This window comes from Tauraco erythrolophus, chromosome 18 (genome assembly GCF_009769465.1).
Source record: "Tauraco erythrolophus isolate bTauEry1 chromosome 18, bTauEry1.pri, whole genome shotgun sequence".
NCBI lineage: Eukaryota > Metazoa > Chordata > Aves > Musophagiformes > Musophagidae > Tauraco > Tauraco erythrolophus.
The window spans coordinates 17530697-17550448 of record NC_141482.1 but is presented as its reverse complement, the minus strand read 5'-3'; the positions used below and the strand labels follow the sequence as shown (position 1 = coordinate 17550448).

The following is a 19752-nucleotide window of genomic DNA, read 5'->3' as shown; positions in this document are numbered from 1 at the left end:
TCCTGCTCCGCGCCAAGGAGGCTGGGAGCGAAGGGTACCGGAGTGCCAAGAGCCCTGGCGCAGAGACCGTGCGAGAAGCTGGCTTGTTCTGCAGTGAGGAGGCTGGGGGCAACGACAGCTGCCCGCGCTTCTCGGAGGGCCACTACGGGGAAGAGAGCACCAAACTCTTCACCGCAGCGGCAGGGGACGAACCAGGAGGGCAGCGGTCAGGCTGCTGGAGGGGGGTCACGCTGGTGGTTAGGAAAAAAAAAATTCAGCAGGAGGGCACGGCAGCACGGAACAGCCCAGACATCAGAGAGTTCTGCAAAAATCCCGATTTTTTCTACCTTTCAGCCAGAGGGAGATGGAGGAGAGGGCAGGGGGCGACCACAGGCCCCCGGCCGACGGAGAAAAGGCACGGACACGGCGCAGAGCTGTATGCTGGTTTTTAATGTTCCTAAGAACTAGGAAACAGAAATCAAAAATAGACTTTGCTCTTCTCGATAAAAGTAATAAAATGGTTAGCGGTGTTAAATTAATCCTTACAAAACAAAACCCGAGGAGGTTAAATAAAGCCCGGAGGCTCTGCATAAAAACCACAACGACTACAAAACAGCTGCAAAGACGTCTTTACACACCAAGGGAACTCCTCTTCTCCGCTCCTCCCCTCTACGGCACACAGTGTCGGCGAACACAGGACACACATGTGGGAAAGAAACACGGATGTGATGGGAGCGGCCGCGCGAGGAGCACGGGCGCCACGGACAGAACTATTTACACTATGGACACGGAGCTGTGCGGGTGCCGGTCCGGCCGCAGGAGTCCCCGGGCTCTGCCCGCCCTTCTCCTGCCGGTGCGGGGCCGTGGCCAGCTGCCGGGGCCCCTCCGGCCGCGGCGCTACGCGCCGAGCACTCATGCTTGCCATCTGTCCCACCGTCCTTCCGCCCGTGCACGTGTCCCAGCTCCGGCTGCCCCTTCCCTCGGCACTCCGGCATCGAAGGGGCTGCCTGCTCCTCCTGCCACACCACGCTGGGTTTCCTTGCCCTCTGGCGAGGGCCACAGCCAAGCTCCTCTCCCCGCCGGTGGCCGGGCGCTCTCCGGCGCTCCTGGGCGGGGGCGGCGTGCAGTTCACAGAGGAAAGCAGGTGCCATGCGTGGAGCTGCTGCACGAGTGTCCCCCGGCCGGTGCCGCGCAGCCAGCAGTCTCTCCACCGCCCTGGCAAGCCTCCTCGGGCCGCTGGCAGCTCCCCTGCTGCCTCGCTCCTCTGCACCTTAGTTGGGGTTTGTCTCCCGGCTGCTGCTTTGCTCTCGGCCCAGCTCCCGCTCTTTGTCTGCTGTGGAGGAGGAGGAAGAGGACGAGGAGGAGGAGGAGGAGGATGAGGAGCTGAGGGTCCGGCCTGAATGCTTGTAGGCTGCAACGAGCTCCTGCAGCCGCTCCGGCGTGGGCTCCCACTTGGCAAAGCCGGCACTGTTCTGCAGGAAGAGGACGGCCGTGTTGTGCACGGCCTTGTAGTACATCTCCTCTCTGCAAGGGAAGACAACGGGCACTCAGCGTCTCCCACAGCCCTCCTGCCCAGCAGTCACACCGCTGCCACCCAGACCCACCGCCCAGCACCCACCCCTCCTCTTCCTGCACGTCACGTTTACGACAAGTTTTCGTCTCTGGTTTTCCTCACATTATTCTGAGGAAATGAGCAGGCAGAGTGCAGCGTCAGGCACTTCTGAGTCAAAGGTTGAGGCTCAGAACTTTCGGAGAAGCACGGAGGCTGCACAGCCACGTAGCTTCCTACCAGCACGTGCACCGGGGACATCGCTGTCCCCGCAGAACGGGACCCATCGTGGTGAGACAACAGTCGGAATCAGGCACAGAGAACCTCAGTGTTTAAGCACTTGTTGCTTCAACGTGAAATTCACAGCACGCTGTATGCCTGTCTCACAAACGCGGGGCGATTACGGGCTGTGTTTTTCCTTCCTGCTCCCTACTTCCCACTGAGCTCAACCAGGGACAGGGGTTTCTGTCACACGGCTTCAGACACGCTTCTCAGAAGGACCTGAGAAACAGGCCTACTTTTTGCAGACGTGCTGAGAGCCGCTGCGGTACTCGTGGTCGAAGGCCGGCAGGATGAGCTGGTGCCGCTTGAACTTGCTCTGCTCCATGCGGGTCAGGGCTGGCGTGGGAGGGTCCCGCCACTCGGGGATGAAGACGATGAAGGAGAGAGGCTCAGTGGAGCTCTCCAGCAGTTTCTAGTTCAACGAGAGAATGAACCACCTCAGCGCTGGCTGAGCAATGACAGGTTAATGAGTTCTACCAAAAGGAAGCACTGCTGCTTCCAGAGCGGTGCCGCAGCGGTCACCACTCTTCGCCTGCTGCGTTACGGCCCTGCTGGGAGGGTGCAGGAGCAGCGGGGAGAAGAGGACGGAATGCACAGCTCCACTCAGAACAACTCCACGGGTGAGCAAACGTACCTCAAAGTGGGAGACCATGGCATCCATCAGCTCCTCACAGAACGGAGGATTTGCCTCAAAAGAGCCACTTAAAGGGAAGAAATCCAGGCACGGGCTGGGGGAAAGAGGCAAAGATCCCCATCAGAGAGGCCAGAACTCTAATTTTCACCCTTAAAAAGCATCCCTTGCCTCAGAAAAGGCAGCCACACTCTCAGAAAGCCCAAATCCCCAGCAGCACGGGGTCTGCTGCGCCTAACAGCAGGACTGGTCAGTGGGGACCCGCTGCACCCGTAGTCACCGAAGGTGACTGCTGACCCGAGCTGGCTGCTCGAGGGCCCAGGTCTCCCGTTCTCCCAAGCAAGGGCGAGCGCTGGCAGACCTACAAACTGCACCACTCCAAGGACCAGAGCCCTCTAGCCAGACTACGGGCGCACTCCCGACGGCTTCACAGCCAGTCCCTGTCCATGCACTGCCTCTAGGCAGCCCCCAAGTACAGATCCTTCGGAGCAGACACCACGCAGCCAGCCACCCCCTGAAGCAGACACATCAGCCTGCCTCCAGTCACCGCACGTGCACACACCCACACGGAAACACGGCAAGGGCGCTGGAACGTAAGACTCACCCCCTGGATCCAAAATACCCGTCTGTATCCAAGAAGGCCGAACAGTACTGTTTAAAATAGCAATTCAGGGGCGAGGCAAAGCACTCAAAACTCACTCCAAAGAGCTTGTGGAGGGCTTCGAAGACGTGCACGGGAAGTGCCCCCTGCAGACCAGTCCCTTCGTACAGACCCACACCGAACATCATCTGAGGAGAGCAAACCCCGGTGAGCCGTGCCTGCACTCGCTGTTCCTGCCGCTCCCTTCACTGACCACGGGCCCAGGGCCACACGTCCATGCACCCACTCCTCTAGGTACGCAGGGCCCCCTCGGCCTTTCTCAAATTCCTGTAGGTCCCCTGCACATACCCAAGAACGCTTCTTTAGATATTTCATCCAACTCAGGCCCCAAACAACCAACTGTCAATTTTCACATATATCCCCCACGAACCTTTAGCTGGCCCTCAGAGTCAACAACTGCTGAAGGCTTCTTTCATAAAAGCTTTTCTTTACCCCGCCGAGGCCTCCTGTCAAGATCACAATTGCTCCCCAGACCACAGTCCCATCTCAAAACACTGGGAGCAGCCCCAGTTTAAGCCCTATTTTGCACCAGGCTCCCAGAGCTGTGGGCCTCCCCCAGAGCAAAGACAAGTTCAGTTCCCCACAGTTACTGGGGCTTTCTGATGTACAACTGTGATGAGACTGTACCTGATAGCGACGGAGAAGGCACCAAACCCTGGGCAGAAACTTTTCAAAGCCAGAGTCGTCAATGCAACTGTACCGGTAGAGAAGCCACTGGAAGAGAAAGCCCAGGCATTAAACCCAAACGGAACCACCAGAGGTAAGAGCACACAAACGAACCAGGACATGGGGAGGGATGCTGATGAGCAGCAGGAGCAGGTGGGGCTCTGCGTGGAGGCTTGTCAGCACATCTGCTTTCACCGTGCGCATGAACCGCACGCTCTTCACCAGCACGAGCGAGCGCACCACGCCAGCGAGCGTCTCTCATCCAGGGCCGCCCCGCTGCGAGTCCCACCGTCCTTGCAGCACCACACGTACCCGAGGCACACCCAGAACACCTTGGAAGCATTCCCAGCAGCAGCCCGACCCTGACTACAGCAAAGGGAGCCGCCCTCATTTCTGCTGCCATCGGCACAGTGTCTGGCAGCCCCCGCCAGGTCAGCGCTCCATCCCTGGGCAGAGCCTCTCCTCCCGGAGCACGCAGAAACGACACCTCTCGCCGCAGAGCAGTCTGCCACAGGGCACGTGGGGCCGGCGCCAGCCCTTACCAGCTTGCTGAAGTAGTTGCGGCTCACTTTCACCATCTCCCCCTTGTACCGCACGCACGCCACGTTGTTTTCCATGTGCATTTCCACGCTGGGGAGCGGCGGGGAGGGGATGGCCAGCCTCACTGGGTAACAGTACACCAGCCTGTCCTGGACCTCCGGAGCTTCTATCTCAGCTACGGAGAACAGAGAGAAAGGCAGCCCATTAGAATCCCAGGATGTCTTGGACAGATATTCCTTCCACCTGAAAACACGCAGCGACAGGAACAGGGCTAACAAGCAGACTGGTCACCCCCAAACCTGTGGCAGCCCTTCAAAGATCTTGCAGACTGCCCGGGTTCAGGGCTGATTCCCCACATTAATCCCACTGCCGAGGCACAGGGAGGACGCATTTCACAGTACTGCTCCATCCCTAACACAGCAGGCTGCACACAACCATTCCACACCACGAGGCACAGTCCAGATCAGTCAAACTCTCGTCTTGTCGTTACTATTTCAGTCTGCCTCAAACTCATCCGAAGCACAGTATTCCCAGGCTGCCAAGTGCAGGAGGCAAAGGAATCTTCCTGCCACCTTGTGATTACCCATCACAGACAGCAGCTCAGCCTCAGCTTCAGCAGGAAAAAAGAGAGCTCATGGGAATTTCGGTCAGAAGGAATCACGGATTCCATCAGGTGGGAAGAGAAGCAGCACAAACAAGCAGCAAAACGCAGACACTGGGATCTGACGGGAGTCTGAGGAGGGCTAGGACCCAAAAAGGAAAAGGACTAACAGAATGGTGGTGACGAAAAAAGCAGGGACCATGGAAGAAGGAAAAGGTGACTAGAGGCTGAAGTACAGACATCAACTAGGAAGAAAACAAAAGATCAAGGAACATGAATCTTCCACTGGGAAAGGAAGAAAGGTGCGCAGCAACGTGCTGGGAGGCAGAGGAGTGCAGAAGGTGCCTGGAATGAGAAACACGGCAAAGAAGACAGGAGGAGAGAGCGCTTGGAATGACAAAGGGGAGTGTGCCAGCTGTCCCCAGCAAGTCATGAAGAAGCAGAGCAAGAAAGCATGGTCCAGGGAAACGCTCCAACGCCCCGTTGGTGTGCTCAGCTCCTGACAAGCTGCCTAATCCCGACAAATCACACGTTCATGACGGTCCGTATTACAGCCTCTGATGGAGGGCACCCTGCCGCTGCACAGCCCTGTGGGACTCTACCAGCCAAGTTCTGTGCTGGACTGGCCATTTCTGACTCCACTAAACTCCACCTCGCGGACTCGGAGCAGCCCTCCCAACGGATAACGCTGTCTGAACTGGGACAGGCCAGAGCACACTGCCTTTACGTCGCAGGGCCGCGGCCCTACGGCTCTTTGGAGCTGACTGCGTACCGGATATATTGTTCTCTTTGAGGATGGCGAGATGCTTCTCCCGGATCCGCTTGACGTACTCAAGGGATATGTAGTAAATCTTACTGCAGATGCCTTCGACGGAGTCCTTGGCTGCAGCAGACACGTGGGGCCCGCACTGCTTGCGTAAGTGCTCCAGGCGGTCCTGCAGAAGCAGAGAGCCAGAGCCCCTTACACCAGCGGGACGCAGTGTCCCGCTGCCGCTCCCACTTCGCGAAGCACAGGAATGCAACCGCAGCCTTCTCCAGAGACTCCGCCTGGCCCCAGCGCGCCCCCGCCCCTTCCCAGGCTCCCCGTGCCCAACTGCACCTGCAGAACACACTGACCATGTAGTCCTCCTTAGAGGCAGAATGGTCCCGTCGCAGCCAGCTGAAGGTGTCCTCCACGTTCCACTTCACCACCTTCCTGCTGTCTGGTGAAGCACTCCTGCACAACACGGAGAAGCAAAATCTAACCCACGGCTGCACGGCGATATATTCCATCCCACCACATCGGCCTTCTGTTGGTGGGGGAACACAGCCGTGACACTTTCTCCAGGCCGTACCCTGTCACTCCCCTCCAGGCCCCTGGAAAGCGCTTCCAGACATGTGTGTGACACGGGAGTGCCACGCTCCCCCCGGAGCACAGCGTGGCTGTCCTGTCTGCAACAGGGGAGGCAGGCAAAGCGTTCATCTACCATGGGAATGGCCCGCGGTGATCTTGCCTCTCGTTTTCAAATGCAGCCACTGCTAAGAGCTTGTGACTCTGAGAAAACCACCTCATTAACAAGCTTTTTATTTTCCCCACCAGGCTATCTTCCTCAATTCTGCCCTGCGGCAGCACTTGTCAGAAAAATATTACAAGGTATAATAAAACACCGAGAGCTTGTTGCTCTTTAATAGCAGTGAGTGCCCAAGCCCTTGTTTTTTTCTCAGGGATAAATGACAGAAGGCATTCCATCTCCAGTATTTCACAGACTGTCACCTGTCTCTGCACACATTCAGCTTCCCAACATCAGATCTCATTGCAGCATTACTATCAAAAGATGCCTCCAGCACTATTGTTTTTCTTCCATATGTTCCTAACCCTGCTCTTCCTGCAGCAGCCCCTTCTAAGAATCCCTATAACCTTTTTCTCTTTCCTGAATGTGACAGCACTGTAAGAGGAACTCCCACCTGGATTCTATCAGGCGTTTCGCAGCCTCGGCATACTTGAAGAGCAATCTCTTGGCTTCCTCCCGGAACTTGATTCTGGACAACCTGAGGTAAGTATAAATTCACATGCATCAGTTCCATAGGTGCCACGAAGGCATGGAGGCCAGGTTCAGTTCCCAAACTTTACATCACCAGCACCCTACCACTTCATCAATGAAGGTACAACACAAAAGCACAGAACCGCGGCTGCTAAATCACTGGACCAGACCAACACAAACACATCCCAGCACGGGGCCCTGTCCTTGAACAGTACCTGATGGGAATGTCATTCATGATCTCTCTGAACATGGAGGGAGACACTACTGGCTCACAGTCACTCGGTAAAAGAGGATCTGTCCCTTTATCAACCACCTTCCTCTCCAACATCCACCGATTAAAGGACTCCCTGGGGGGGTCAATCCCTGGAGAAGCACAGAAAGAGTTTCATCGATATGGTCAAGAGATGCCCAGAAGCTCTGACAAGGATCATCGGAGTTCTGCCTAATGAGTTCGCAACCATCACAAAAAGAGCTCACAAGGACAAGAGAGACGTAAGCCAGAAGGAAGAATCCCACAGTGCTGCAGGATTGATACGACAAATAAGGGCAGCCCAAGAGAAACTCACCTTCTCGCTGCTGGCAGAGCTCACGATAATGTTGCCGCAGCTTGAGAATGAGCTGGGATCGAAGCAGCTCCACCTCGGGGTGTGGAGAAAGCACTTCAGATGGTGCTTTCTGCTTAATCACTGCATTTGTCTGAATATCCAGGTCCCAATATACTCTGTGGCAGAAGCAAATGTCATCAGGATGGCCAGACCATTGGCTAATTATCATATATCACTTCTAAAGCTGCTTCCTCGGGCTGTTTCACCAGCCAGGAAATTGAACTGTCAAGACTCCTTGCAAAGATATAGGGGGCTGTTACGTCCCTCAGGTTCTTCTTCAAACATGTCTGGAAAACCAGGTGTCTCTCTAATCTACCACCGAGAAAAGAGCAGAAGACAAATGGAGACAACTCACTCAGTTGGTCGTAAAAGAGCTGCCTGCTGTTTATCTTCAGGTGAAACACACCATGCCTTCAGAACAGAGGTTCCTGGAATACTGGGAGAGCTTGGGACTGGCTGAGCAGCTGAGACATCCACCTGGGCATGGAAAAGATGAATTACTGCCCCACAGAGACAGGTAAAAGGGAAGGAGCCTGGTATACCTAACAATCCTGCACCAGTACACCACTCGGGATACCCCTGTGAATTGCCAGAGCGCGTTTTGCCTGCTGCTGGCAGCGGCTAACGTGGACACGCAAGCTACCACGTTTCCCAGTCACAATCTGTTATCTTCCAGCTCCCATGCTCCACCTCAGGCTGCAGGAGAGAAATGACAACTTGGCAGGGCCCCAGTCTGCTTCCACTTTCGTACTTTCTGAGTGCCAGCTGTCACAGTCTGAGTTATACTAGGGTTGCTGGACGTTGCACAGTTGAAAACAAAACAGGTCCAAGCTCCAGACCCTCTAGGTTTCAGTTCGAACAACATCCTTAAGCCTGTTTGTTTCAGAGCACCAGACCCACCTTGGGCTTTTTCGTACTGTTGCCGCTCGGCGGAACCTCCTCAGAGAATCTCCTCTTCCTTTGCTTGCTCTCCACAGAGGCATCTATCATTCCGCCTTCCAGTGGCATCGGAGCCGCGTTCAATCCCAGAGGGTCCGACTGTGAGTGTCCAAACAACAACCGCACACGTTAGTTCATCGGCTGCCGCTGTGGCGTCCCACACAAAGGCAATGAGCCCTCTCAACTTCCCATTTCACTGCCCCAGGCTCTCCCATGGATGGAAATAGGGACACCAACGCTCACACCTGCAGGAAGCTAAAAAATTCTCTTCTAGACCTGTGTCTGCATGCTTTTTTTTAAGACTTAGATGAGAAAAATGCAACACAACTCCCCTAGGTTGAGTGTTCTTTGAGCAGAGCACTACAGCTGGAACAGTGCTATCTGAGTGCATGTCTGAAGGAGGAACAGTCCATCAGAACCACCGACGGACTCGGCGAGGAGTTCTGAAGGTACAGGGCACCCTCCCGCACGTGCAATCCCAAGTCCACGGCATTCGCCCCTCCAGAACAGCACAGTAGTGGCCCAGCCCCTCGAGCCGAGTGCTTACTTACAATGACATCGTGCTGTCCCAGAACAGGCATTTCCCACAGAGACTGGTTAGTGAAGCGATTGAAGTAGTACGGGCGATTCTCCCGCTTGCTCCAGCACTTCTCCCAGCCAGCCTGCACCAGCTCATCTGAGAGACAGCGAGAGGGTCAGGAGAGGGGCAGTCCTGAACAACAGCCCTGCCCTTCAGGTCCCCATTACTGTCCCAGCTGGCTCTGAAACACGCATCGTTCCCAGCCTCCCTCGGCAGCCTCGCTTCACCTCTCTCCCACCACCGCGGCCCTGCGGAGCTCCGTGCGGGGCCTTCCCAAAAGCAGCCAGTACCTGGCAGGTCCTGTACCAGTCGCATGGGTTTGGGGGAGCTGGGCTGGTTCTGGTTGGAGGTGCCAGGGGAGTGACTCATGAGAGACACTTCCTCTGCAGGGCTTCCGTGATTCTCATTGGCCATTTCTCAGCAACCACGCTGGAAAAAAACAGACGTAAAACCCGTGTTACAGCAGGAAAGATCCCAGATCTGCTTGGCCCACTCGGCTGTAGCACCACGAGTTCACTCTGACAACAAAGCAGGGTTTGAACCAGTACGCACAACCAGCACCTCAGCCCTGAAGATACCTGTCTATCCTAGACACAGCTAGCTACCAGGGACGCTGAGCTCTGAACAGTGTCGACCAGGGAGTTAAGGCTCAAAACACTCACTTTTCAGCTGGATCTCTCCTAAGAGCCCAGCGTCTGGTCCCGCGCAGCAGGACTGAGAGCACAAAAAATAAACCACACTCCCCTGTGAACAGGTGCCACCTTCTGCCACACCAACGCTACCAGCCACATCTGACCTGTCATCCTGGGACAGTTTAAATTAACATTTACACACATGTAGCTGCACATAATTTAAACAAAACGCTTTTATTAAAAAACTTCTGCTATATAAAATAGCCCTAGCCTTTCACCAGTACCAACTTCTACGGTTCAGAGAACCACAGGCCAGGAGCTGGGAACTCCCGAATTATTTTCCTCAGTATGTCCCAGTACAGGCAGGCTGCTTTAGCCTCATCTGCATAACGACAGTTATGCAAAAGGAGGTCTGTTGAAACAATAAAGCTCCTCTTAATCACAATTTAATGTTGCCAGACGGAGAGAAACAGCCAGGCTTCTCCTCTCTTAGTCACCATTCCTCCCCCCAGGGAAGCTTCCGAACCAGCCCTCCGGACTGCTCCTCCCGGCAGCGCTGAGCACAGAGGCAGTGAGCCGCGGGGAAACAAGGCACTTGGAATACCGACGCCTACTCCCGTTACTCGACCCCACTCAGGCCTTCCCAGACACCCTACACACCACCACCATTCCAGCCCCAGTAGCAATCCTGTACAAAGAAGTGTGGCTTTTAACTGAACACCACAGTAGCCCCAGCAGAGGGTTTGTGTATCACCTCTTCAGTAAAAGCTCCGGTCTGCTTTGCAGATGAAGTTATTCAGATTTATCCACCTCTGCTCCCCTTCCTGGCCATGAAGCTGTGCTGGCTGTTTCAGAGAGCGGAGCAGCAGGAGCAGAACACCGTCGGGAATTAGCAGGTCTAATGGAATCAGCGTGAAGCAGGCCAGGGCTGAGGAATTTGACCCTTTCTGCATTTCGGAAGATGCTTCCATCCTCCCAGCCAGCACAAGCAAGGCAAGGTGTGGGACACTGCAGAAACCTGGACTTTGGGTCTCTGCTCGGAAGCAGGCAGATAACAAGAACCAAGCCCAGAGGCAAAGCGCCGCTGCGGAGCCCAGTGCAATCACGGCGGTTAATCACCTCCACAGGCGAGCGCTGCGCAATATTCCTTTACTCACACTTCCTCCTGACCTCCAGCCCACGGTGCCTCTGCAGTGACCCCGCTTCAGCCACCGGCCCGAGGCGGTGGGGCAGCGCAGCCACGGCAGCAGCTCCGGCGGGCGCCAGGGCGCTGGCACACCGGAGAGCGAGCGGTCGTGGCGCTGCAGGGCAGGAGCCTCAGCGGGCAGTACTGCGGGCGCAGCAACTTTTGAAGGACGTGTTCAGCCCCTCCTCTCGGAACCAAAACCATACCTGCACACACAGTTGCTGACCTGTCCTGCATGTTACACAGACACATCACAACGAACTGGTATGCACTGATGGGACCAGACCTCCCACAGCCACGGACGTATTTCAGGAAGGTACGGACCGCGCTGGGTATCAAGACCTTCCTAGACTGGAGAGCATGCACCAGCTGCAGTGACTTCCCAGTGTTTTTCACCGCTGACGGCTCAGAACAGCTGTCAAATAGGGTTCACTGGTTTTGCCTTCTCCCATTTACGGATAAACTACAATGGTGGAAGCAGACAAGACGCTTTATCGCTTGATCAGTGTTGATGAGCATTATATCCAGGTACCCTTAAGGTCTGGGAAAAGGAAAAGCAAACTAACAAGAATCCTGACGGAAGCAACTCTGCTTTTATGTAACTAGTACTGGGACTTAGACAGCGAAAGGGGTCCGGAGTAAGCATTTTATGGTGATGGCGGTACTGGTTTCACACACCACGGCAACGCATACAGTGCTTCACAGACACAGTGGGACGCTGTCCCTGCCCACAGAGCTTACAACCAGGAGCAGCAGCGCAACCAGAGACCAGAGCGAGGTGGAAGAAGACACAAAGTCAAGAAGTACAGCAAACTTGTTTCCATTTCGCCAAGGTGAGGTTTTACACAGGACAACGGCACACGCAAACAAAGGAGAGCAGCGACAGCCCCCCGGGACACTGCAAGGCTCTGCCTCATCCCAGAACCACGGCTGCTCCGGGCGGCTGGAAGCCGGGCCACCGCCTCCTTCCCGCGGCGCTTCTGCCTGTCCCGAGAGCCGGCCCCGCGCCCGGCGGGGCGGGACGGGGCTGCGCAGAGCGCCGGGCTCCCGAGGCGGCGCGCCACGTGCGACGGGCACGCTGGGTACCGCGGGCAAGCGTGCTGCCGGGCACGGTGCTGCCCTCCCGGCGACGGTGACAGGACGGAGCTCCTCGGCGCGGCGGGCAGCCATGGGCGCCGGGGCCCGGCGGGTGCGGAGCGGAGGCGGCGGCGGCGACAGCTCCGCAGGCTGGACGTGCGCAGTCCGGGGAAACGGCCTAAGCGGGGTGGAGGCCGGGCGGCCCCGCGCCCGGGCGGGCGGGTACTTACGGTGGCGGGCTGCCTGGCGGGACGCGTGGCCGTCGCTCCGTGCTCGCCGCTGGCGCGCCGGGGCCGCATCCTCATAGCGGGGCGTCCCGCGCCTGGCCCGCGGGGGCCGCTGCGGAGACAGGAGGCCGTTACGGCGCGCCGCGGGGAGGAGCCGCCGCACGGCGCGGGAGCGGAGCGCTCGGCGCAGCCGGGGCGGGCGCGGCGGCGGCGGCGGCCGCGCTCTAAGATGGCGGCCACGGGCCTGCGCCGCCTCCCGCCCGCCGCCGCCCGCCCCTCCTCCGCCTCCGCCTCCACCTCCAGGGCAGGCCCCGCCGCGCGGGAGTGCCGCTTACCTGGGCGTGAGCTCAGGGGCTGCAGACACCGGGCAGCGCCGCGTCTCCTGCCGCCGCCCCACCTCCGCCTCGCCCGCCCCGCCGCCGCCATCTTGCGCCGGGACCGCGGGCCGCCGGCGCGCAGGCGCGGGAGCCGCCCCGCTCTCGGCACTGCGCAGGCGCCGCCGCCCGGCACGGCCCGGCGCATGCGCGTTTCCCTCCCGCGCCGCGGCCCGGCCGCAGGGCGCCTGCGCGGAGCCGAGCCCGCGCTCCGGCGGGCGGGCGGGCGCACGCGCGGGGGGCGGGCGGCGGCCCCGCCCGGCCCGGCGCCATGTTTGGTTCGGCGCCCCGGCGGCCCGCCCCGCGGTGGGCACGGCCGCGCCGCCGCCGCCGCTATTCCGGGCCGCGCAGCCTGTCATTGCGGTGCGCGGCGGGCGGGGCCTGCCCCAGGCGGGGCGCGGCCGCGAGCCGCCGCCACCGAAGGGCCTTTGAAGTGCGGCGGCGCCGCGGCGGGGCGGGCGGCGGGGCCCGAAGGCGGAGGCGGCAGCGGCCCGGCTGGGTGCCCGCAGCGGGGGCGTCCCGCCCGGCGGGGCCCCCGGCCGCTCCCCGCCGGCGCCTCGGGCCGCGGGCAGCCCCGGTCGCCGCCCGCCCCCGCGCTGCGCTCGCCGTGTGCCCGCGGGCCGGAGCCCGCCCGCCCCTGCGCGCGCTCCCGGCCGTCCCGCTGTTCGCCCGGGCCCGGAACAGCCGCCGTGCGCGGGCGCGTGCCCGGCGCGGCACCGAGCAGGTGCAGACGGGCAGCCGTGCCCCTCTGCCGTCACCGGGATCGCTCCCCGGCCCTCCGACCCGGCGCTGGCACACACCCGGTGTGCCGCCTTCCCGCCTGGCCCCTTGGGCTGTGCCCGGTGCGGCACGCCCTGCTGGTTCCTCTGTGCCCGCTGCTTGGGCGCTCCAGAGCCCCGGGCTGTGCGCTCGCAGGGCGCCAGCTGCCCGTGGCATGGTGCCCAGACCCTGCGAGAGTGTGGCGCTTGTGGCATGGCGGGAGTGGTCTGCGCCCAGTGCAGCGCGTGGGTGGCACGGGCTGGGGAAGGAGGTCATGGCCTCTACTGGGTCCTGCTGGGCTGGGCTGGTTTTTGAAGTGGGCTGCAGGAGCCTCCACCGTCCCATGGCACAGTGGGGACGGGCTGCGAGCAGAGCCCCTGGATGCACCCGCCCCACGGCGCCGCCGTTCCGCACGCGGGCACAGCAGCCCCTCTCCCACCGTGAGCTCACGGGCCGATGGGGACAGGCAGGGGCAGCCAGGGGGCCGTCACCCCCACCCCCGGGGCCTTTCCTGCCCTTTGCCTTTGGAGCGTCCCTGCTGCCCGGCTTTCCTGGGGCTTTCCTGGGCAGCGGCCTGACCTGCTCGCTCCCGCAGGAGTCGTGCCCTCTGCTCCGGGAGCGCCGGGGTCAGGCTGGTGTGGCAATGCTGGCGAGGCGGTTCTGGCGGGACAAGTGCTGTGTAAGCACTGAGCGTCCCGGCGTCCCGCGCAGCCAGCGCTGCCCAGCGGCACAGAAAACCACCCGGAGCACAAAACACCAGCTCAGACCGACCCCTGCTTGCACGGCCTGCGGGCGAGGGGGCTCTACCAAGGGGCACTGTGAAGCCTTCACCAGCTGCAGGGAGTGGTGAGGGCAGGGGCAGCCCCTCAGCTGCACCCCGCGGCTTGCTCCGGCCTGAGGAGCTGCCTGTCCTCTCCTTGGCGGGTGCCCACAGGGGTGGGATGGAACAGGATGGCAGCGCAGGCGCTGCTGGGGCTGCTTCAGCAGTGCCCCTCACAGTGCTACAAGCTGCGGTGCCCACCAGGCTGCTGGCAGCAAGTTGGGTGAGCCCAGGCAGAGAGGCACATCCTGCAGACCCCGAGCTGCCCGGTTCATGCCAGGGGCCCAAGCGGCGGCTGTTGAATCCAGCAGCCTTGGCATCTTCTCCGCCTGGGGCTCACATCACTGATGGGCATGAGCCAGGCAGGGCTGGAGCTGGCAGAGGGCGGCTGGGGGAGCTTGGCACCAGCAGAGCCCTCGTAACACAGACTGGGGGCGGCTACCCCGACGTGATGAACCCCTCAGACCCCGTTTGCACGCGTGCCCCTGGCAGGGCCAAGCCCTGCCACGGTGCCGGGGAGGCCTGGGGACGTGGCGCGTGGCCGTGTGGGGCACGCGGGGCGCCCTGTTTGCGGAGGGGGAGGAAGGCTGCGGTCCCAGCGACCCGCCGTCCCGTCCCGTCCCTGCCTGCGCTGGCGGGCAGCCGGGCTTGGCGTGCCGGAGACCCGCATCCTGCGCGGCCGCTGTCTCCTCCCAGCTGTGGGCTCGCAGGAGTGGCGGCTGGGGGGTATATAAGGGCGGGGGAACCAGCCAGCTCAGAAGAAACTCTTGGAGCTGCTGGTGTTGGTTCTCCCTGCCGCCCTGCCTTCACGTGATTCAGCTTCCCCGCGCCAGGGGAGCCGAGGACAAGCCTCGCCGTAAGTACCCGCACGGAGCCGGCGCTGTGTGGGCAAACCCCCAGCTCCGCGCACAGCCGCAGGGAGGGATGGCGGCTCCGGGCCCCCCGTCCTCGCCCTTCCACAGAACTGGGGCAACGCTGAGGGGGAGCTGGACCGGCCCCGCAGTCTTGCAGGGAGCGCTGCCTGTTGCTGCTGGGTGGACAGGCTGGATGGAGCTCCCCTCTGAGCCCAGCCTGCGGGCAGGCAGCACATGGGCACGGGGGGGCTGCCCAGGGGGGCTGGGGGGCAGCCCCATGGGTCGGGCTCCCTCTCTGCGGGGTGCTGGGCTGGTGCCTCGCCGCACGGTCCAGGGAGTGGGGTGCGTTTGGGGCAGGGCGGGAGGCTGCTGGGGCAGCAGGAGCCGACTGCAGCCGGTATTCCCGGGGGACGTGAGACCCTGGGGGCCCCGCAGGGTCCGTGCTGGGGGTGGTGCACAGCACCCTGGGGTGGGGGCTGTGCCACTCGTGTGCTGCTGGTCCGTGGGGGATCAGGTGATGGGGGCCTGGGCAGAACTGGGGGATTTCAGGGGAGCAGCGGAGCTGTGGGGTGTTCCTTGGGGCCATCCCCTGCCCTGGGGATGTGAGCAGGGTGGGCAGCAGCTGCCTCCCTCCCAGGTGTCCCCCCGTGTGCCCCCCCACTGCGTGCCCCACTGGGCCAGCCTGTGCTGACCCTGCTCTCTGCCTCCAGGTGCGAGATGGCTGCCGGCAGCTGCCTCCTCCTCCTCCTCCTGCCCTGGCTGGTCACAGCCTCACACAGCCCCCCCGGCTGCAAGATCCGGATTACCTCCAAGGGGCTGGACCTGGGTAAGGGGCTGGATGGGACCCTGCTGTGGGGGCTGGGTAAGAGGCAGGTTGGGACGCTGCTCCTGGGGTCTGCGCCTGGGTAAGGCTGTCAGCTGGGACCCCCCCCCCGGCTGCAGGGGGGCAGCTGGAGAGGAGCCAGGGGCCTGGCCGGGACGATGCTGCCAGGAGGCAGCACGGCCTGGCTGCGGCCAGCCCAGGCTCGCTTTGCTTTGCAGTGAAGCAGGAGGGGCTGCGCTTCGTGGAGCAGGAGCTGCAGAACATCACGGTGTCGGACCTGCACGGGAAGGAGGGGCAGTTCCACTACAACATCAGCCAGTGAGTGCTGCGCGCTCCCCGTGCACGCAGCTTCCCGTGTCCATCTGTCCGGCCGACCATCTCCGTCCCCTCCCCTGCAGGGTCAAGGTGACGGACCTGCAGCTGGCATTTTCCGACCTGCACTTCCAGCCTCAGCAGCACCTCGTCTTCAACATCAGCCATGCCTCCATCAGCCTGCGCTTCCGGAGACAGCTGCTCTACTGGTTCTTGTGAGCTACCTCCCCCTCCTGCTGCCCCGGGCTCCAGCCTGCCCCACGGCCGGAGGAGCCGGCAGGAGCTGTGTGCTCCTCTTGTCTGCTCTCCTTGCTTCCAGCTATGACATTGGGTCCATCAACGCCTCTGCGGATGGCGTCCACATCCACACAATGCTGCAGCTGGCCAAGGACAAGGCTGGGCGCCTGAAGATCTCTAACATCACCTGCAATGCCTCCATTGCCAGAATGCACGCAGGCTTCTCTGGCACACTCAGGTGCTCTGCAGCAGCCCTGTCCTTCCGCTGGGCCGGCTCTGCCCTTGCCTGGCTCCCCTTTCTGCACCCACGGGGCTTCCCCAGAGCCAGCTGGGTGCTGGCACGGGGATGGAGGGGCAGGGCTGAAACCACAGGGGAAGGCAGGCAGCCACCGAGCTGCTGTTGTGTCCTGCAGGAAGGTCTATGAGTTCCTGAGCACCTTCATCGTCACAGGGATGCGCTTCCTCCTCAGCCAGCAGGTACAGCGGAGTGCAGGCAGGCAGCGGAGCTCAGGGAAGCCTGGCCTTGCCCTGCCCCGCAGCGGGGTGACCTCAGGGAGGCTGGAGGAGGGTCTGGGTCCTCATCCAGACCTGGCAACAATTCCCCTCCTAGCCCAGCCCCTTGCCTTTCAGATCTGCCCATCCCTGGAGCACGCCAGCCTGGTGCTGCTGAACTCCGTGCTGGACACGGTGCCAGGTGAGCGTTGCCCTGGGGAAGGGAACCGGATCCCGCTCCTTGTGGAGAGGGCAGAGCTGGGCATCGTGCTGCTGGGCCACCTGTGGGCTTGGTCACGACAGCACGTCTTCCCTGGCAGTGAGGAACTATGTGGATGAGCACATCGGGATTGACTACTCCCTCCTGCGGGATCCGTCCGTCTCCATGGACACCCTCGACCTGGACTTCAAGGTGAACACTGGATCCTGCCCTGCCAACCCTCCCATCGTCCCCATGGGAGCGGCTGTGCCAGCCTGTGTGCCGGGCACCACCAAGCGAGCAGGGTGGGCTGTGCTACAGCTGCAGAAACATCTCCTGTTCTCTACCCAGGGCATGTTCTTCCCCCGTGCGAGAGAAAACCAGGAGCTGGAGAACCACGCGGTGGAGCCGGTAATCAAGGAGACCGAGCGGATGGTCTACGTCGCCTTCTCCGAGTACTTCTTTGACTCGGCCATGCAGGCCTACTTCCAGGCGGGCGTGCTGGCCATAGAGCTTCAGGGGGAGAAGGTGAGCGGTGCTGGGACGCCCGGCTGTGTGCAGGCAGGGGCCTGCTGCCCGGCAGGAAGGAGAGCTGGGCTTTGCCCGCGGAGCAGAGCGGGAGCTCCAGGGAGCAGCTCTGCAATCAGCAGTAGCTGCTCGCTTATCCTCCGTTGGGTTGTCCTCCCTGCAGGTGCCCAAGGACCTGGAGGTTTTGCTGAGAGCCACCTTCTTTGGGACCATCTTCATGCTGGTGAGAGGAGCAGCCGGCTGGGGCTGGAGGCACAGGGGAGCCCCTGGGCACGGCCCTGCCCAGCTCCGTGCCTCTGGCTCACATGCCCTCCCCAGAGCCCCACCGTGGATGCTCCCCTGCAGCTGGTGCTGCAGGTGTCGGCTCCGCCCCGCTGCATCATCAAACCCTCGGGCACCTCCGTCTCCGTCTCTGCCTTCCTCAACATCTCGCTGGTGCCCCCGGGCCGCCCCGCCATCCAGCTCTCCAGCATGGCCATGGTGAGCAGGGTGCTGGCCTGGAGGGGTGCGCATGGCTGGGCTCCCTGTGCAGCCACCCCCCCAGCCCATGGGAAGAGCGTTTCCCGCCCCGCGTGGGAAGGGTCCGGTGTCCCAAAGCGGGGGAACAGCTGGGTCTGTGGAGCAGGAGGCGCAGCCAGCCCGGCCAGCTGCCTGCGGCGGGCACAGCGGGGCGGCGACTCAGCCTTCTCTCTCCCCAGGAAACAAAGCTGAGCGCCAAGGTGTTCCTGCAGGGGAAGGCGCTGCGCGTGCAGCTGGACCTGCGACGGTACGGCCTGCGCTGGGGTCCCGCGGAGGCTGCGGGGAAGGTCCCCTCGGCACCTGCTCACAGCTGCCTTCTCCTCTGCAGGTTTCGCATCTACTCCAAGCAGTCTGCGCTGGAGTCGCTGGCGGTAAGCAGACGCCGTGCCAGCCCAGGGGTCTGCCCTCCAGCCATGGCTCGGGGAGGGGCTGCACATTGCAGGACACCCCTTCTAGCCCACCCAGTACTACGGGCAGGCTGCCCACGCTGACCCACACTCCTCTCCCCCCAGCTGTTCTCGCTGCAGGCCCCACTGAAGACCCTGCTGCAGCTGACCATCATGCCCATCATTAACGGTAGGCACTGCCGCTGCCCGCACACAGCCTGGCTTGTGGCAAGGGCACAGTGGGACTTGGCTTCACCGCATCTCTCCCTCCCTGCAGAGAGGACTAAAAAGGGGGTGCAGATCCCGCTGCCAGAAGGCATGGACTTCACCAAGGAGGTGGTAACCAACCACGCGGTACGTGGCAGGATGAAGGCAGCCTGTGCTCCCGCAGCGGGCACAGGGACCATGTCCTGCTGGGGCAGGGCCCAGTTACACCCAGCCGTGCACTGATCCTCTTTCCCTTCACAGGGATTCCTCACGGTGGGAGCTGATCTCCACTTCTCCAAGGGGCTGCGGGAGGTGATTGAGAAATACCGCCCGGTGCCCACTGCCCCCACCGACCCCAGCTCAAGGCCTGCAGAGCCCAGCGTGGACCCCCGCCAGCTCTAGCTCGTCTCCCCACTCGCTCCCTCACCCCGGACCGAGGGCAGATCCCGGGCTGGACCCGCAGACTGTAGGTAGGAAGCAGCTTCTCCGGTACCACCGGCACATCCTGCAGGGCCCCCGTGCCCTGGTGGGTAGCAGCAAGGTGGAGACAGCCGCTCTGGGAACCCCTGCTGCACCCTTCTTGTTACACTAATAAACCACTCAACTCTAACCCATGCGGCCTCATTGCTCGGAGAACGTGCCCGCACCGGGCGGCACGGCTGCCAACATGCAGGGAGAGACAGGAAGGAGGCAGGCAGGAGGCAGGCGGCGCGGCTCTCCCCACTGAGCTACTCAAGGTGCAGACACAGCTCGGAACGGTGCCAGAGGGGCTCAGAGTCACGGCACTGCCCCTGCTCTCCTGGGTGGCTTCTGCCCAGGTCTCAGGGAGACGGGGACACGGACCACAGGCCCCGGTACCCCCACACAGTGCGTCGGCATTCGCCTCTGCCGGATCCGTGGCACGTGGTGATGCTCCTCAGAGAGCCAAGGAAAGCAAAGCCGGGGGTGTCAGTGGTACGAGGCGCTGGGCAAGGAGGAGCAGAACCACCTTGTTGAGAAAGTTTATTGCGAGTGCCCTGGGCAGTGAGTAGGTGGTGGGATTGTCTTCACAGTAAGCCTCCTTCAC

The 19752-nt window shown here is 61.5% G+C and overlaps 2 protein-coding genes across 3 annotated transcripts; one reads left to right on the top strand and one right to left on the bottom strand.

Annotated features, from left to right (window-relative positions):
* Window positions 1-1100: 1100 nt before the first annotated feature.
* PCIF1 (phosphorylated CTD interacting factor 1) lies at window positions 1101-12533 on the bottom strand. Of its 2 annotated transcripts, none has more exons than XM_086623004.1 (16): window positions 12512-12533; window positions 9345-9483; window positions 9026-9150; window positions 8436-8573; window positions 7891-8012; window positions 7497-7651; window positions 7146-7293; window positions 6854-6937; window positions 6026-6125; window positions 5682-5844; window positions 4311-4483; window positions 3730-3816; window positions 3046-3230; window positions 2445-2538; window positions 2047-2222; window positions 1101-1503 (listed from the first exon to the last, which is right to left on the bottom strand). In XM_086623004.1, exons 2-16 carry the CDS (start codon window positions 9466-9468, stop codon window positions 1251-1253), a joined length of 2127 nt encoding a protein of 708 aa, XP_086479130.1. In that variant the 5' UTR covers window positions 9469-9483; window positions 12512-12533; the 3' UTR covers window positions 1101-1250. The 2 variants fall into 2 exon arrangements, with proteins under 2 accessions (XP_086479130.1, XP_086479129.1); XM_086623003.1 differs by lacking the exon at window positions 12512-12533 and adding an exon at window positions 12180-12215.
* A 3167-nt stretch (window positions 12534-15700) lies between these two features.
* PLTP (phospholipid transfer protein) lies at window positions 15701-19088 on the top strand. Its single transcript, XM_086622946.1, has 15 exons — window positions 15701-15809; window positions 16025-16124; window positions 16205-16333; window positions 16438-16593; window positions 16769-16832; window positions 16986-17049; window positions 17168-17259; window positions 17398-17574; window positions 17738-17797; window positions 17893-18054; window positions 18273-18340; window positions 18422-18464; window positions 18606-18669; window positions 18757-18833; window positions 18948-19088. The coding sequence occupies exons 1-15, from the start codon at window positions 15701-15703 to the stop codon at window positions 19086-19088; spliced, it is 1506 nt and encodes a 501-aa protein (XP_086479072.1).
* The last annotated feature ends 664 nt before the right edge of the window (window positions 19089-19752 follow it).

Bases quoted from the DNA above. Each gene is read 5' to 3' on its own strand.
- PCIF1 (XM_086623004.1), bottom strand. From the start codon at position 9,468: ATGGCCAATGAGAATCACGGAAGCCCTGCAGAGGAAGTGTCTCTCATG. The intron at 3,231-3,729 runs GTACAGTCTCAT...TGCTCTCCTCAG, and splicing joins GCCTTCTCCGTCGCTATCAG to ATGATGTTCGGTGTGGGTCT. The intron at 1,504-2,046 runs GTAGGCCTGTTT...CTTCCCTTGCAG, and splicing joins TCTCAGCACGTCTGCAAAAA to AGAGGAGATGTACTACAAGG.
- PLTP (XM_086622946.1), top strand. From the start codon at position 15,701: ATGGCTGCCGGCAGCTGCCTCCTCCTCCTCCTCCTGCCCTGGCTGGTC. The intron at 16,833-16,985 runs GTACAGCGGAGT...CTTGCCTTTCAG, and splicing joins GCTTCCTCCTCAGCCAGCAG to ATCTGCCCATCCCTGGAGCA. The intron at 18,055-18,272 runs GTGAGCAGGGTG...CTCTCTCCCCAG, and splicing joins AGCTCTCCAGCATGGCCATG to GAAACAAAGCTGAGCGCCAA.